Raw genomic sequence first — 18,172 nt, 5'->3', positions numbered from 1 at the left:
ACATTTCCTCCCAGGTCACATTGGCAGGGATTGCTTTTTAATGAAATGTCATTTTGTTGACAAGGACCCGGGAAATTCTAGTATGGTCGTGGTGGGGAATGGGCATCCTTTTCTGTAGGATAATCCTAAGAATTTTGTTTATGTTTTCAAAGAATTGGCGAGTATACCTTACCATGCAATTTTAAAGCAATTTTCTGTTCATTTATTTTTAAGATCAGGGTCATCTATTTCCTGTCCTTTTCAGTCAGTGACATTGGTTTTGGAAAATGTGGACTTCAGCAAAAATGGAATTTTCATTCTTGGCTGGTGTTTCCATTGTAATGCTACCCATCCTCTTGGCGGAGGCCATGCTCGGGTGGTTCGATGGTCCTAACAGCGGGGGCGGGTGTGGCCATTCTGCTGCCGGGCGCTGGCGAGGACCCAGCGCCCGTCACACTCTTTTTGGCATCAGATGGCATTTAACGTCCAGGAATTCCTCGCTTACTCTTTCTCTTCTGGAAGTTCTGTCTCTTCTCGTGTTCGTTCTGGCTCAGGGGAGGTCGAGGAACGTCCTATGGACAATTGCTCCAAATGTCATCCTTTCCTCAAGGTCAATAAGCCACTAGAATCCACACTGGGTTTGTTTTCTTTTGCTGAATTTTAGTCATGTTTATTGCCCCAGTGAGCAAAATCTTCTGAGATCCCAAACAAACAAAAAAAAATAAATTGAAATGTTAATATGGGTCTGGAAAAAATTCAGGCTCTGAAATCTGGGAAATTACTATATTGCTTTTCTAAGTTTTCTTTTAAGCAAATAAAAGATGGACTAATAACGTGGAATTCAAAACATGAACATTTTTATGACAAAACAGGGGCACTAAAGTTTAGCCTGCGTATGGTTCTGAGACTGACGCTTGCTGTCTTTGTTAAACAGAGACGTTAGTGGGGGATTTCCAAGATCCAGGCTAATCCCCCCCCCCCCACCAATCTTGTCCATACCCCTGACCCCACGTTATCAGATTTGAACGAGTATCGGAAAGTAACCCCTTCTCATCCTGCAAGCGGAAGTTCTATAATGCCCTCTCTACATCCAGCTGAAGTCCCCGCAGTGGGAATCCCCCACTTTGAGGGGCTCAGATATTGCCCACCTTGTTAGAACAGGAAGAGGTAGATGAGGGACAAGAGGTGTTACTGTGGGGCTGGCTTGCAGCTTTCAGGGAAGGGCTGGGATTCATGCTGAGTATTTGCCTTTATTTTTACATTCCTTTTATTGTTAATTACTGTACCGTAAACTTTTAAAGAATTTAGCTGTGTGGGTTTTAACACTTGTATCGTGATGCATAACCTTCACAGTTAGAATGTAGAACATTTCCATCTCCCCCCAAATCTCTCTCAGGTTATCCTTTTCTAGTGATATCTTGATTCCCTCTTCCAACCCCTGACAACCATTCACTATCCCCATAGTTTTGTCCTTTCCAAAACGTCAAATAGCCTCAGAGAGGATGTAACCCTTTGAGGCTGCCTTCTCTCAGATTTATCCGTTATCGGGTGTATTAATGGTTGCTCCTTTCTTTTTTTTTTTTAATTTTTTTTTCAACGTTTATTTATTTTTGGGACAGAGAGAGACAGAGCATGAACGGGGGAGGAGCAGAGAGAGAGGGAGACACAGAATCGGAAACAGGCTCCAGGCTCTGAGCCATCAGCCTAGAGCCTGATGTGGGGCTCGAACTCCCGGACCGCGAGATCGTGACCTGGCTGAAGTCGACGCTTAACCGACTGCACCACCCAGGCGCCCCAATGGTTGCTCCTTTCTGCTGCTGTGTAGTATTCTATGATACAGATACACCACAACTTATTCTCCCATTGAAGGAGATTTGAGTTTTTACAGCTTTTGGATTTCACAAGTAATGTTGCGATGAAAATCTGTGTGCACGGGGTGCCTGGGTGGCTCAGTCGGTTAAGCATCCGACTTCAGCTCAGGTCATGATCTCGCAGTTCATGAGTTCGAGCCCCGTGTTGGGCTCTGTGCTGACAGCTCAGAGCCTGGAGCCTCTTTCAGATTCTGTGTCTCCCTCTCTCTCTCTCTCTCCCCTGCTCACTCGCTTGCATGCTCTCTCTCTCTCTCTCAAAAATAAACACTAAAAAAAAATTGTGTGCAGGCATTTGCCACACTGGTTTTATTCTGTAAGAAAGATTTGATGCGACCAGTGAGAACCCAGGAGAGAAAAATAAAATGCCCTTTAGGACAGAACTTTCTCCTTCTGAGAGATGCCTGTGAAGATTTATGTGTCACAAGCCCTGGCAAGACAGGGTCTGAAAGAAAACAGGAAGGGGAGTCAGGAGTGTCATCTGAAAGTCAAGGCATCAAGAGACATTTGCCTCACAGACTTTCTGAAATGGCTGCCACGTTTTCCAGGAGGAGGTAACTCAGAGGCGAGGTGTCCGGGTGGAACTGGGAGAGGACAGGCCAGGGAGGGATGGGGCCGTGGAACAGTTTGTGGAGATATTAGAGAATCAGCTGAAAATAGGTGAATGTCCTCTTCCTCTGCAAGTGGAGAAAAGAAGCCATATTTGTTTGTGGCAAAAGGCCACCTACCCCTGCAGCCACACATGGAAGGGGTTGGTATGTGGGCTTGGCTCCAGCCCAAAACGTCACAGTGGAAGTGACAAATGACCTCTTAATACCCTCACTTTCGGACCTATTTTGAGCAAGTCTCCCTGAATCTGTTCAGTTCTATGGACCTAATTGTTTATTTAATAGTACTCCTACCCCCCCCCCCCCCACGGCTGGCATCATGGTTGGACTTGCTAAGGCCACAGGAATTAGATTCAGGAATTTAACTCCCTGGGCTAAGTTCTGTAAGAACTTGAGTTGACTTTCAGGGAAAAAAGGGAAGGGAACTGAGAGGTGAGGAGGCTTCTGTCTGCCTCGTGGCCCCCACACTGTTGAGTAGGAAGTTGTCAATCAAACACTAAATATCACCTCACCTGGGTTCCTCAAATTGCAATTCTGGCGGTCTGCAGTCAGGGCATCTCTGATCACCAGCCCTGTCCTTGGCCTTGGGCCCCATTTCCACTTCCTCATCTTTTAACAAGTTCAAGGGTTTTCACTAAAACCAAAAGATGGATTGTTCTGATGATAGGATTCTTTGAACGGCTGCGTAGTTTTTCAATTAGCCTCAGGAGCCAGGGACAGCTCAGGATTGTGGTTGCCTGCTAAGGCAGAGGCCCCACCTCACCTGGCACCTGCAGGCGCTGGCGGGTGCCTTCACACTTGGCCGCTCGCCTGGGAGCACCTGTTTGTTATGGAGTCTGACTGGTTCACAGCCTCTTGTTCTGGGTCCTTCCTGGGGCCCCTGGTTAATTAAGCTCTTGCATCCCGGTTATTTTTCCTTCATTTCTGATCTCAACAGCACTGAGTTGTGTCCTCTTTGGTCAGCATAGAAAGGAGCAAGCCATTATTTGTGTTACGAATGGAGACATTCTTTCCAATGTTAATAGCCCCCAAATAGAAGTGTTGGAGACGTTGGTCTTAAGACAGTGTTGGTCTTTTCTTTTCCGAGAGTTCAGAATAAGTTTGAAATCTATCTGTAGGGTTCTTGGAAATGCAAAGGCAGTGAAATAGGGAGTAAAAACCTGTGTTGGAGATTCCAGGCCAGAATTATTTGTGTAGAAGCATGAGTGTGTGAGGAGAGGCTAGGCTTTTGTCCCAGGTCGGCAGGAACTTCTTGTTCCCTCAGGCAAATCCCTTTCCTCCCCAGCTCTCATCTCCCTATTCCTAAGATAAGGACTTGCAGTAAATAACCTCAAGGTCCCTCCAGTTCTGAGCAGAAGCCTGCTCTGAGATCATCTTTCTTTTAAGAGACACAGAATTCAAAGAGAAGTCAGCTTCCCCCCACCTCGCCCTCTGTCGTGGGCTATCTTTTTGTCTCTTGGTTGCTGCTTTGAAATTTCTCATGTTTGCTTAAATTTCATAGACCAAGGGGAAGGTCTACCAAATTGAAAGAAAAAGGAATCATTAAATTGCTATAACTCCAGCTGTTGGTAGATTGACCGTGACAGGAGTTTCTAATCACTGAGCATGTTAGGTAACAAATTACCACAAATTTAGCAGCTTAAAACAACACAGACTTATCAGCTCACAATTTCCATGGGACCGGTTCCAGGCACCGCCTAGCTGGGTCCTCTGCTCAGAATCTCACAAAGCTGTAGTCAAGGTGTCGACCAGGACTGGAGTCTGGTCTGAGGTTCGGGATCCTCTTCCAAGCTTTTGTGGTTGTTGGCAGAGCTCATTTCCTTGCAGCTGGAGAACTCATGGTGGCTCGCTGCCTTCTTCGTGGCCAGCAGGATAATCTCTCTACTCGTCTCTGAGCTCCGGAAATGCCTAAACCTGCTTTTAAAAAGGCCCACCTGATTAGGTCGGGCCCACCCACCCAGGTTAATCTTCCCTTTCACTCAAAGTCAGCTGACTTGGGACCTGAATGATACCTGGAAAATCTGTTCACTTTTGCAATATAATGTAATTTAACTCTGAAAGTGTCCTTCTTACGCTCAAGGGAAGGGGATTAGACAGTACCTGTATACCAGGGAGTGGGCTCTTGGAGTGCATTCTGCTACCACCCTAAGAGTTTTTTTTCTCAAATGATCTTGTCATCTGTCTTGCTTTGTCCCATAGAGTTATAATCCTGGCTTACTGGCTCCCCTGCAAAAAAAAAAAAAAATGCTTTGAAAGCCTTGAGACAGCCCCCTAAGACATGTTTGTGTCCTGTTCTTTCTTCATCCAGACGCTGTCAGGATTGCCAGACCAAGACAGCTTCTACGATGTGGTGGACTGCCTGGAGGAGCTGGGCATTGCGGCCGTGTCCCAGCGGCACTTGAACAAGAAAGGGACTGACCTGGACTTGGTAGAGCAATTGAACATGTATGAGGTAACAGCACACTCCTTTTGTATGGCATTGCCTAGCTTGGACACACGCTAGAGGCTGAGATAAACATATTCTAGACCGGTGGTTATGAGTGTGGTATAGCAGCGTCCACACCACCTGGGAGATTCACAAAATGCAGGTTCTGGGGCCCCACCCCAGGCCCCCCGAATCAGAGAGTCCAAGAGGAGGTCTGGCGATCCACGTTGTGGAGGCCTCCCGGTGTCTCTGGCCTTCCTCAAATGTGAGAACCCCTGATGGAGGAGACGCATGGTCACTGGCTTACAGTTAAAGATACTTCCCAGCTTTTCCCTTTCTTCTGCAATCTCTCTTGCCTCGTTATGGGGTTTTATGGTCTATTTGCTATTTAATGCCACTGTAAGGACGTAAAAATTGAATTTTTTAAGTTTTAGCATAGATTTTACTGTTCTTTATATTGTACAACGAATGCCAGTTTAAAATGCAAATATAAGAGCGTTTAACTTCCATGCAGAATCATACAATTTCCATTTTGTAGCTCCTTCCTACATGCCTATGCATTTTGTTTCTGCTGGAACAGTGTAAACGCTATATAAGACGAACTGAGCTATTTTTATTTCACTTCTTGGTGTACGTTCCTTCTATCAGCACTCCATCTTCACGTTACTGGTGAGTACAGAAGGGCTGAAAGGAAAAGGAACCGTGGGCCACCATATCTTTCCATTTTTTTCTATGTCATTTCAGTGTAAGTGGTTGGCTTGTACTGCAGAATAACCTGGGTGAGAAAGGATTTCGTAGGACCCTTGGGTTACCATCTGTCTGCATTCAAAGCCAGTTCTGGTTTGCACGGGGGGCCTCCAAGGCTCTCAGTACCTCTGCTTAGTTACAAGGTAACACACTTACCTTGTACTCTGTTGGAGGCTCCCTGAATTCTCACATATTGTGCACCTACCGTCACTCTAGGCTCATGGGTGCAGGGAATGGCAGACATACGTATTGCATCTACTTCCCCGACTTGTGCACCTGCTCCATTGTTCCATTGGACATCACTTCTAAAACACAAGTTTACAGATAGAATTAGTAAGAATTTCAAGTTGGTAAAAGAGCATTAAACCACGGAGCCCCGCAGAGTGTGAGCCCGGAGCCCTCTACAGTCGCACCCATCCCACTTCTATGAAGGTGGCCTTGATTTGGGTTATACATCATGGCTTTATGGCTTTGTTGACTTGAGTTCATATTGTTTGCTGTGGGTTAGTTTTAGGTCCCATGCCCCTTTATTAAAGTTATTTATCTGATGTAACTATTGTCTGGCCTCTAATTGAAGGTTAGAGCACACTTTGTGAGTAGCAAATTGCATTCCTCACTGTTGATCCTCACTGTTTCCTTCCATGGCCAGAAGGGGGCAGAATCCAGAGATCTGATTCCGTTTGGGTGTGTGACTGAACAGGAAAGCTTGTTGCTTTAGGCACGTGCTTAGCCATAATGTGTGAATGAGGCTATAGCTGAGGACGTTCCATCTGTGACATTTCCCTGTTTTCCCCTTGATATTCACATACCACAGAAGTAACCACTTAAAACTTTAAAGTCCAGGGGTTTTTAGCATGTTCACAAGGTTGCATACCATCACCTCTATCATATTCCAGAATGCACTCATCAACCCAAAAAGAAACCCCATACCTGTTAGCAGACGCTTTCCGTTATTCCCTGCCCCCCAAACTTCCTGCCCCCAAACCACTAATCTACTCTCTGTATGGATTTGCCTTTTCTAGACTTTTCCTACAAATGGGACTGTACAACATGTGACTTTTGTGACTAGCTTTCACTTGACATATTTTCAGGGTTTATCCATATTTTGGTATGTATCTGTACTTTGTTCCTTTTTGTGCTAATATTCCGTTGCTTGGATAACACCATATTTTATTTCCCTGTTCATCACTTGATGGACATTGGGGTTATTTCCATCAGTTTGGCTAATACAAATAATGCGGCTGTGAACGTGCGTGTACAACTTTCTGTGTGGACATATACTTTCAATTCTCTCAGGTGTATGTCTAGGTAAAATTGCCGGTCATATGGTAACTTGACGTTTAGCTGTTTGAGGAGCTGCCAGACTATTTTCCACAGAGGCTGCACCATTTTACTTTCCTACCGACAGTGTAATGAGGCTTCCCAATTCTCTTCATCCTCCTCGATGCTCGTTATTGTCTTTTTAAAAAAAATTATAGCCATTTCAGTGGAGTGTGAAGTGGTACACATTTTGGTCATGATTTGCATTTCCCCAATGATTAATGACGTTGAGCATCTTTCCATGTGCCTACTGGCCATTTTTATATTTTCTGTGGAGAAATGTCTATTCAGATCTTTTGCTCATTTTTAAAGTTTGTCTTGTTTTGTTTGTTTATTTAGAGAAAGAGAGAGAGAGAGGGCTCATGAGAGCAGGGGAGGGGCAGAGGGAGAGAGACAGAATCTTTTTTTTTTTTTTTTTTTTAAATTTTTTTTTTAACGTTTATTTATTTTTGAGACAGAGAGAGACAGAGCGTGAACAGGGGAGGGGCAGAGAGAGAGGGAGACACAGAATCTGAAACAGGCTCCAGGCTCTGAGCTGTCAGCACAGAGCCTGACGCGGGGCTCGAACTCACAGACCGTGAGATCATGACCTGAGCCGAAGTCGGACGCTTAACCGACTGAGCCACCCAGGCGCCCCGAGAGACAGAATCTTAAGCAGACTCCCTGCCCATCTTGCAGCCCAACCTGGGGCTCGATGTCATGACCCTGAGGTCATGAGCTGAGCCAAAATCAAGAGTCACTTAACCAACTGAGCCACCCTGCTGCCCCCATCCTTTGGATGTTTTTAAATTGGGTAGTTTTGTTACTCATGGGTTGTAGGAGTTCTTTATATATTCTGAATATTCTTTATATAATCTATTTGTCAAATAGAAGTTTTCATACATTTTCCCCATTATATGGGTTACACCCCGTATAATGTTGTTCCACTTCTGACCTGTCAAGCTACCTCCCCGTCTCCCTCTTCTCTTTCATACCAACCTTTTCAGAAATTGTTCTGTATTCACCATCTTCCTTTTGTCAAATTGCATTTGCTTACTACTTTTAGCATCAAGTTCATATCGTTCACGAACGTAGCATATACATGTTATTCGAAGAACAATGAAACAAGCACCCCTTGTGATGGTTAATTTTCTGTGTCAATTTGACTGGGCCACAAGGTGTTCAGATATTTGGTCCAATATTATTCTGTGTGTGTCTGTGAGGGGGGTTCTGGATGAGATTAACACTTGAGTTGGTAGATGAAGTAAAGAAGATTGCCCTTGCCAGTGTGGGCAGACCTCAGCCTATCTGTTGAACAAATTCTCTCCGCCTGATGCTCAGGATCTGGGACATAGGTGACCACTACCTTTGAACTCCATCTGAAACTAACACCGTTGTTTCTCAGGCCTTTGGACTGCCAATCTTGGGTCTTCTCAGCCTCCACAATCATGCAAGGCAATTCTTTATAGTCAGTCTCCATGCATATCCTATTTATTCTCTGGAGAATCCTGACTGATACACTCATGTATTTAAGAACTAAAACATTACCAGTAACTTGGAAGTATCCTTTGTAGCCCTCCCTCGTGTCACCCCACCAACCCCAGCACTATTCTTTTGTTTTCTTTATACTTTTACCTGAAAAGCTCTTATCCTGTGATAAATGACTGAACTAACTCAAAGGGTCAGATTATTAAATCAGAGCTGACAGATATCTAGCTGTACTAATCTAGCTATGCTAATAATTTCAAGAGTACAGACTACAGAGGTGCAGAGGAAACAGGGAGGGGTCTGGGTCATCCCTGGACTCCTAGGTCTTTTCCTCATGCATCAGACATATGCTTTCTGACCCAGAAAATAGGTGAGGTCTCCAAGTGAGGATCACAGGTCCCCTCCCCACCCCCGCTGCCCAGTGAGTAGTATTCGGTTATGAGACCTCTGTACTGTATAGCGTAGAGAATCATGGCTCGTGAGCCCATACATTCTGCACCATAGGTAGTCCTTAGGTGATCCTTAACCAGTCCCATCCTGGTAAGAGCAATTCCAGAAACAAGAGCTCTCATTTTAGCAAATAGTATTAGGCTGTTTATTAGGTAGTCTGGTTATTAGCATACTTACAAAAGATTAGAAGGAGTCACTTGCCTTCTTTCTTTCCCCAGACTCCTTGCTTTATAGAAGGAGTGAGGAGGTCTTAGTCCAGCTGTTTTAATTCCTTTCTCCCAGTCTGTATCCCTAAACAACGTACTGTTCCCAAATTTTTTATAAAGGGAAACCTATCATTTGTATCCTTCTACAATTTCTCATCGGCTTATTGTTTTTGAAACCTACCCATGTTGTTGTGTGGATTTCTTGTGTATTCATTTTCACTGCTGGTGACTGTAGGACAGTTTACTTATTTGCTGTTCTCTCAACGGATGTTGGTTGGTTTGAACTTTTGTTGCCACGACAAACCACGCGACCTCGAGTATTCTTGTACTTTTCTTTTCCTGTGGGTATGTGATCCTTTTTATGTTTAAGTATCACTTTTATTCTTGATTTATAAAAATATTTAGAAGTTTGTATTCTTTCTCTCTGCCCTTGTCTCTGGTCTTTGATGATTTGATAGAATTCCCTTGGGAAATTTGGGAAATTCGGGAAATTCTATCCAACGTGTGGGCCTGTGCGAGGAAGAGGAGGGGAATGTGTGCGTGCGCATGTGCACGCATGCATTGTTGGGGGGGAAGAAAAAAAGTCTTTGGTAACTTTTTTTCTATGGTGATTGGTCTACTTAAACTCCTTATATTTAGTGGGATCAATTTTGCTAAATTATATTTTATGAGGAAATTATTCATTTCTTCTGGAATTTTAAATGGACTAGCAAAGAGATAAATCTCTTATGAGTGATTTTAACTTCCTCTGTTCCAATAGGTATTTCCCTTTGTTATTGAATAATTTTTGTTTGTAATTATAGATTAACTAGTAGATTGTCTATTTTGTTGGGCTTTTTTTCAAATAATTTTGATTTATGTATGATTTGCACTGCTTTTCTTTCTTTAAATTTTTTGAGAAGGGGAGGGCCAGAGAGAGGGAGATACAGAACCCGAAGCAGGCTCCAGGCTCTGAGCTGTCAGCACAGAGGCCACACGGGGCTCGAGCTCATGAACTGTGAGATCATGACCTGAGCTGAAGTCGTACGCTCAACCAACTGAGGCACCCCATGCACCCCATGCACCCCATGCACTACTTTTCTGTTTGTAACTCAATATTTGTTTTTAAAATTGAGGTATAGTTGGCATCCAACATCCTATTAGTTTCAGGTGTACATCATAGTGATTCATTAGTTTTGTATGTTAGGAAATAGCCACAGTAAGTCTAGTTACCTGTACCATACAAAGTTATTACAGTATTATTGACTCTATTCCCTAGGCTGTACATTACATCCCCATGACTTACTTATTTTATAACTGGAAGTGTGTGCCTCTTATTCCCCTTCTTCTATTTCCCCTGACTTTGGACCTCCTCCCTAATCTGGTAACCAACAGCTGGTTTCTGGTATCTATGAGTCTGTTTTTTGGGTTTGTTTTGTTTTTCACATTCCACATATAAGTGAAATAGTAGGGTATCTGTCTTTCTCTGTCTCATTTCACTTAGCATTATACCCTCTTTGTCCATCCATGTTGCTGCAAATGACAAAGTTGTATTCTGTTTTATGGCTGAGTAATATTCCATTGTATATGTGTACCACATCTTCTTTATCCACTCATCTATCAGTGGCCACTCAGGTTGCTTCCATATCTTGGCTATAAAGAAAACTGACAGTAAACATAGGGGTGCATTTATCTCTTTGAATTGGTGGTTTCATTTTCTTTGGAGAAATACCCAGAAGTGGATTGCTGATCATATGATAGTTCTTTTTTTCAATTTTTGAGGAATCTCTGTACTGTTTTCCAGACTGCACCAATTTATGTTCCCTCCAACAGTGCACAAAGTTTCCCCTTTTCCCACATCCTCACTAACACGTGTTATTTCTTGCCTTCTTGATAACAGCCAATCCTGATCAGCGTAAGGGGATATCTCACTGTGGTTTTGATTTGTGTTTCCCTGATGATTTGCGATGTTGAGGATTTTTCATGTGTGTGTTGGCTATCTGGATGTTTTCTTTGGGAGAATGTCTGTTTAAGTCCTCTGCTCACTTTTTAATTGGGTTGTTTGAGAAGCTGTGGAGGTTCTTTATGTATTTTGGATATTAACCCCTTATTGGATGTATGATTTGCAAGGATCTTCTCCCAGTCGGTAGGTTGCCTTTTTTGTTTTGTTGATGGCTCCCTTTTCTCTACAAAAGATTTTTAGTTGGATGTGGTCCCACTCGTTTATTTTTGCTTTTGTTAACCTTGCCTGAGGAGACTGGTCCAAAAAAATATTGATGGGGTTGATGTCAAAGAGCTTATTGCCTGTTTTCTTCTGGGAACTTTGTGGTTTCTGGTCTTACATTCAAGTCTTTACTTCATTTTGAGTTTCTTTTTGTATATGGTCTAAGATAGTGGTACAGTTTCATTCTTTTGCATGTAGCTGTCCCGTTTTCCCATCACCATTTGAGGAGACTGTCTTTTGTCCATTGTATGTTCTTACCTGCTTTGTCAGTGACTTATTGACTGCATAAGCATGGGTTTATGTCTATTCTATTCTGTTGATCTATGTGTCTGTTTTTGTGCCTGTACCATGCTGTTGTTGTTACTGTAGCTTTGTAGTATAGTTTGAAATCAGGAAGCATGATACCTCTAGCTTCGTTTGTCTTTCTCAAGATTGCTTTGGCTATTTGGGCTCTTCTTTGGTTCTATGCAAATTTTAGGATTCTTTTTTTCTAAGTCTGAAAATGCCATTGGTATTTTGATGGAGACTGCATTGAATCTATAGCTCACTTTGGGTACTGTGGACATTTTAACAGTGTTCTTCCACTCCATCAGCCTGGTATATCTTTCCATTTATTTGTGTCATCTTCAATTTCTTTCATCAGTGTTTTATAGTTTTTAGAACATAGGTCTTTCACCTCATTGGTTAAATTTAATCCTAGGTGTTTGTTAATGCAATGGTAAATGGCATTGTTTTCTAGTTTTTCTTTCTGGGAGCTCATTATTAGTATATAGAAACACAACTGATTTCTGTATGCTAATTTTGCAACCTGCAACTTTACTGAATTCACTTATTCTGATCATTTTTTTAATAGCATCTGTAGTCCTTTATATAAAATTTTTTTTTTCAACGTTTATTTATTTTTGGGACAGAGAGAGACAGAGCATGAACGGGGGAGGGGCAGAGAGAGAGGGAGACACAGAATCGGAAACAGGCTCCAGGCTCCGAGCCATCAGCCCCGAGCCTGACGCGGGGCTCGAACTCACGGACCGCGAGATCGTGACCTGGCTGAAGTCGGACGCTCAACCGACTGCGCCACCCAGGCGCCCCTGTAGTCCTTTATATAGTATCACGTCATCTGTGAATGAATTCTTCCTTCCCAATTTGGATGCCTTTTGTTTCTTTTACTTGCCTAATTGCTGTGGCTAGGACTTTCAATACTATATTGATTAAAAGTGATGAGAGTGGGCATCCTTATCTGTTTCTGATCTTAGAGGAAAAGCTTTCAGCTTCTCACTATTGAGTATGATGGGGTTTTCTTATATGGCCTTTATTATATTGAGGTATTTCCTTCTGTTTTTTTCTTTTTGAAGTATTTCCTTCTATACTCACTTTTTTTTTTTGAAAGTTTTCATCATAAATGGATGTTGAATTTTGTCAGATGTTTTACTGCACCTATTGAGATGGTGATATGATTTTTATCCTTTGTTAATATGGTATATCATGTTGATTGATTTATGGATGTTGAACTATCCTTGAGTCCCTGGAATAAATCCCACTTGATGATGGTATATGATCCTTTTAATGCATTACTGAATTTGGTTTGCTAATATCTTATTGAGGATTTTTACAACAATGTTCATTGGGGATATTAGCCTGTAATGTGTGTGTGTGGGGGGGGTTGGGGGGGTGTCTTTATCTGGTGTTGGTAACAGGATAATCCTGGCCTTGTAAAATGAGTTTGGAAGTGTTACGTCCTCTTTTTTATCTTTATAACTTTCTTCGTTAACTTTCTTCCAGTTTACTTTGTTGGTATATTTTTCTAGTTTTTTTGAGTTGGTTATTTAATTCATTTCTTTACTTTTGTAAACCATCCTTGTGCTCCTGGTCTATAACCCACTTGGTCATGATGTATCCTTTTTTAAAATGCGCTGTGGAAATTGTTACTAACTTATTTCGGATGTATACACAAGTATTCTTAAGCATAAGATTGGCTTCCCCTCACCTTCCCTCTATCTCTTCTCTTCCTCTCTTTTTCTGTATGCCGTCTTTATCAGTTTGGATATCACTGTTTGGCTAGCATTTTGAAAGGATGATGCTAATGTTCATGAGACTACTCCTATGTGTTGTTTCTGTATTTCTGGTGGCTGTGTGTACAGACGGCTCCAGAATATCTCTCTAATCATTCCTCCTCAGTGTCCTCCCCTGAATCTTTCTTCTCTGACCTTCTTTTCAGTGTTGGGCTTCCCTTATCAGGCCTCCACTCTCAGTCTATGTGGCCTGTTCTTATTTACCTAATGAGTTCCACAGCTTTTGAGCTTTTGTGGCTGATATTTGACCTTGAGCTTTTTCCAAGGCCCCTGGCTCCCTGCCCCTCTGCCTGCTTCTCTTCTTGTGTTACATTCATTCATGGAAGCCTATTATATGTCACATACTTTGCTGGGGCTAAAAATACAGAGAGAAGTCCCTGCCCAAGGAACTTTAAATCTATGGTAAAGACAAGCAAGTATCTGATTGCCCCCAGCAGCTCGTATAGTGGTGCCGAGGGATACGGACGCTGCCAGGGAAGTTCTGTGTTGGGCATGGCTACTTGGGAGCTGCACATGACATGTAAGCATTTCATTTCTCCACCTCGACAAGCAGTGGAGTCTCCCATGTTACAACCCTGGAGCTATCTTGGACTCCTTTTTCTTTTCCTCTGCCCCCCACTTAGAAATCTGATTTCTGAAAACCTCACTTGGTTTATTTCACAGCTCTGGCCCCATTGTTTCTTACCTGGGTTATTGTAATATCTTCTCATTCATTTGTTCCTCTGTGAATTTGTTTATTCAGCACAACTTTATTGAGCGCTGCTATGTTCCGGGCACTTATTCTAGGCCCCAGGATATAGCAGTGAACTAGACAGACAAGGTCATTGCCCTCAGGGAGCGCACACTCTGATGGGATGCAGACAGTAACCAATTACATGAACAAGCAGAGAATATGAGCCTCCAAACATGTCTATGAAGAGAGACAGGATGAGGTAGAGGTGAGAAAGTGAGGCAAGAGTAGGGAAGACCCTTCTGAGAAGATGGCCTAAAGACAGTGATGGAGGGCAAAGCAGTGGAGGAGCTCTGGCTTGGCAGGTGTGAAGGGTTGAAAAGAGGTTGGTGTGACTGGAGGGGTAGGGGCTGGGAGAGCAACATGAGCTGAGCCACGAGAGGCTGGCATCCTGCAGGGGCTGCCTCCCCTGGGGGTTTCTCTACTTTCTCTCCCTTCCTAACTCCCAGCAACTGAAAAAAAGGATCCTTCTGAAAGTCAGATCTGACTATTAGGCCATTTCTCTGTTTACGAGAACAAATGTGAGCAAGCAAATGAGTGAATGAATAAATGAAAAACCTTTTCTGTGGCCGACAGGATGAAGCCCACACAGCTTGAGTTGATACAGGGGTCTACTACACAGTGTGTGGCCTTTATGCCCCTGTGGCCTTGTCTCCGGCCGCTCCTATGATGTCTCTGAAGTTTCAGCCATACTCAACTTCTTCTGGCTCTTGAACGTGAAAGACAGGTCTTTGCACCAGTGCTGTGGGGTGGGATGGGTGGGCTTTCCTTTATTCTCTTTTCTTTGCCTGGAGTGTTCTTCCTTCCTGTTCTCATAGTTGGCAAATTCCTACTCCTATAGGAGTCACCTTAGCTGTCCCTTTGTCCACCAGGCCTTCATGGCAAGATCAAAAGAGTTCCTACCCTTGTCCCTTCCTCTTTGTTCACAACTTACGAAAGGGAACTCGCTATGACTATACCTCGGACTGAGCAGTCCTCAGGACATACTTGCCTGTCAGTCTGCCTCTGAGTTGCTACTCTGAGTCATGTCTCATTTCCCTCTTTGGCCCCAGGGTTTATCGGTATGCCTGCTCAGAGTAGAAGTTCAGTAAGGGCTTGAATGAAGGTCTCTCTTAAATATCACTTGTTTTATGACTGTATTTGCCAGGTGCTGGGTTGAAGGAAAGACATGATTTAATCAGAGTGCAGCTACCTTAAAGGAAAGATGCCCTGAGTAATAACTCAAGGTGACAACTCAGTGCTTGAGATAGCAGGCAGAGTCACAGGGTTTTTATTCCTTTCTGAAAGTTAATGTTTTGAACAATATTTACTGTTACAGGACAACCAAGTTCATTATATTCAGGAGCAGCAAAGAGACCTATAAGCAGAGCTAGTCTTTTCCTCACAAAAGCTATGAATGTTTTCAAGTAATTGAGAGAACTTGGTTGGGCTTCTAGAATTCTTCTTAACAGTGGAGGATGTCTGGTGACCACATGTCCTGGACTTTCTGGGGACAGGCCCAATTCCATGTAATTTAATTCCATTTCAGAAAGGTGATTTAATCCCTGCTTAATTAAATTCATTTTAATTTTTATAGCTTTATATGAGTTTTCAAATATATAAATTCACAAATCAAGATATAAAATCTTTTGTCAGATTATATGTTCTAACTTTTGACTCTGAAAATGCGGTCCTAGTAATGGAAAAGTATATTAAGGCTGAAGGCTTTGGGGATGAGAGTGTGATATTGTGATTTACTATAAGAAATATGTATTTGGTCATTATTCTCGTTTCTGGCTCACAGCTCCCAAAACCCTGGAAATTGCCTAAGTGTTGAGGGTGATAAAGGTATCTTTTGTTATGTTGGTGAGCTGACTTTTGGAAAGCACTTCTGGATGGGGGCAGGCTGAATCAGCCAGTGGCCAGTGACTTAGTCAATCATGACTCCACCATTAAGCCACCATAAAAACCCAAGAGGACAGATTTTTGATCCCTTTTGGAGAGCTTCCACTCTTGGGGAAGTAGAACGCTCCCAAATACCAAGTTCCATGAAGACAGAAGCTCCTTTGTTTGAGAACTTGTATTATATATCTGTGAGTCTGGCTATTGACTCATTGAGAGAGAGCGCATGTGCACATGTGAGCAGGGAAGGGGCAGAGAGATGGTCTAAGATGGCCTCGTTCACTTGCTTTGGCATTTGGTGCTGGCTCTTGGCTAGGCTGTGTGTCTTCAGCAGGCTAGCCTGCACTTCTTTACATGGTAGCAGCATTTCAGAAGGGCAAGTCCCCATGTGCAAACACTTCTCAGGCCTTGTTTGTATCATGTTGGCTGATACCCCATTGACCAAAGCAAGTCCCATAGAAAATGGACTCAGTGTAGGAGGGGGCTACACCAGAGTGAGGAGACAGGGAGGTGTGGTTCTCTGGGAGCCCAGCACCGTGACAATATTCTACGAGCTGTCATTAGCGTAGTTCCTTCTTGAAATGCTACTGGCATTGGTATCACTTCACATAAAAGCTGAACCAGGATGTATAGGTATGGATGTATATGTGTAGGATTACAAAGAAGGTGTGAGATAGCAATATGGAACAAGATTGTGTCTATTATGTAACAATGGTTGCCTGTCATGATGTGAGTAGTAATATAATATAAACTCAAAGAAGTAGTTTTTAAAAATTTTTCTTAGTGTTTGTTTATTTTTGAGAGAGAGACAGCATGAGCAGGGGAGGGGCAGAGAGAGAGGGAGACACAGAATCCAAAGCAGGCTTTAGGCTCTGAGTTGTCAGCATAGAGCCCGGTGCAGGGCTTGAACTCATGAACCATGAGATCATGACTGGAGTCAAAGTCAGACGTTTAAGCAACTGAGCCATCCAGGTGCCCCAGAAATGTAATAGCTTTTGACCTCTATCAAGAGTGTTCACGTTAGTGGATATTTGATGATACTAAGAAATTATTTTAAGTGGAAGGAATCTACTCCTGAAATCATTGTTGCACTATAGGCTAACTAATTTGGATGTAAATTTAAAAAAATGAAAAATAAAACAAGTTAATAAACAAAATTATTTTAAGTGGAACGGTAATATGGTGGTTATGGGTTTTAAAAATCCTTATCTTTTAGGGATATATACTAAAATGTTTACAGATGAAATGATGTGATCTGGGATTTACCTCAAAGTCTGGGGTTGGGGCAGGGAGTGGGGCGTAAGTAACACAAGGTTGGACAGGGTTGATACTTGTTGAACGGTCATGGGTGATAAACACATCACAGTCTTTGTACTCTCTTTGTACACTGTGTGTATGTTTGAAAATGTCCCTAATAAAAACTTAGAGTATTCAGATCATTCACAGTCGTTGAGACGACTGATGGAAGTTGTCACAGATGCCAACCTAAGTTGTTTCTAATTGCTTTCCTTGTAAAGTAGGGTAGACTATGTAAGCAAGTCAGTGCTGGATTTGGAAACTGCTCCTCATGTGGGTTTTACTTTATGAGTAGTGTTCTACATTTAATTAAAAGAATTACAGGGCATTTGGGTGGCTCAGTCAGTGAAGTGTCCGACTGGGGCTCATGTCATGATCTCACGGTTAGTGAGTTCGAGCCTCACATTGGCCTCTCTGTTGTCAGCACAGAGCCTGCTTGGGAACCTCTGTCCCCCTCTCTGTCTACCCCTCCCCCCACTCCTGCTCATGCTTGCTTGTGCTCTCTCTTTAATGTTTAATAAATAAACATTAAAAAAAAAAAGAAAAGAAATAGCACTTGCTGACGGGCCCAGCAAGTGAAACACTGCATTATTAGGGAGAGACTAGATAGAGATTCTTTGGGACATTATTGATCTCATCTCGTGTTTGGTGGGGACACTCCTTGCACATGTAGTTACTCAGATCTGACACCACAGATTCAGAGTAAGAGTGGTGGTAAGTGCTGTTCTCTCCAGATCTTTGCTAGTTCTGCATGTTCTTGACTCTAATTTGTTGTGTTCCCTAGAATCTAAGGACCTGGGCACTGCCGCTCTAGCCCTGCGTGTGAAAGTAAAGCCTTTCTTCCTGTCTTCGGGAGATACTGGTGATTCTATAATTCTTGTTATAAAAACAAAATCATGAGTGAACACCAGCCCCAAATTTCA

General features: G+C 42.8%; 1 protein-coding gene across 4 annotated transcripts in view; it reads left to right on the top strand.

Annotated features, from left to right (window-relative positions):
* Positions 1 to 18,172, top strand: part of FHOD3 (formin homology 2 domain containing 3) — a 480,663-nt gene that overhangs the window by 310,899 nt on the left and 151,592 nt on the right. For all 4 annotated transcript variants that reach the window (XM_030336761.1, XM_030336760.1, XM_030336759.1 and 1 more), the window contains exon 9: positions 4,764 to 4,907. In XM_030336761.1, the coding sequence (XP_030192621.1) occupies positions 4,764 to 4,907 (144 nt within the window). The remainder of the gene's footprint in view (positions 1 to 4,763; positions 4,908 to 18,172) is intronic.

This window comes from Lynx canadensis, chromosome D3 (genome assembly GCF_007474595.2).
Source record: "Lynx canadensis isolate LIC74 chromosome D3, mLynCan4.pri.v2, whole genome shotgun sequence".
NCBI classification, from domain to species: domain Eukaryota; kingdom Metazoa; phylum Chordata; class Mammalia; order Carnivora; family Felidae; genus Lynx; species Lynx canadensis.
This window is presented reverse-complemented; position numbering and strand designations above follow the sequence as displayed.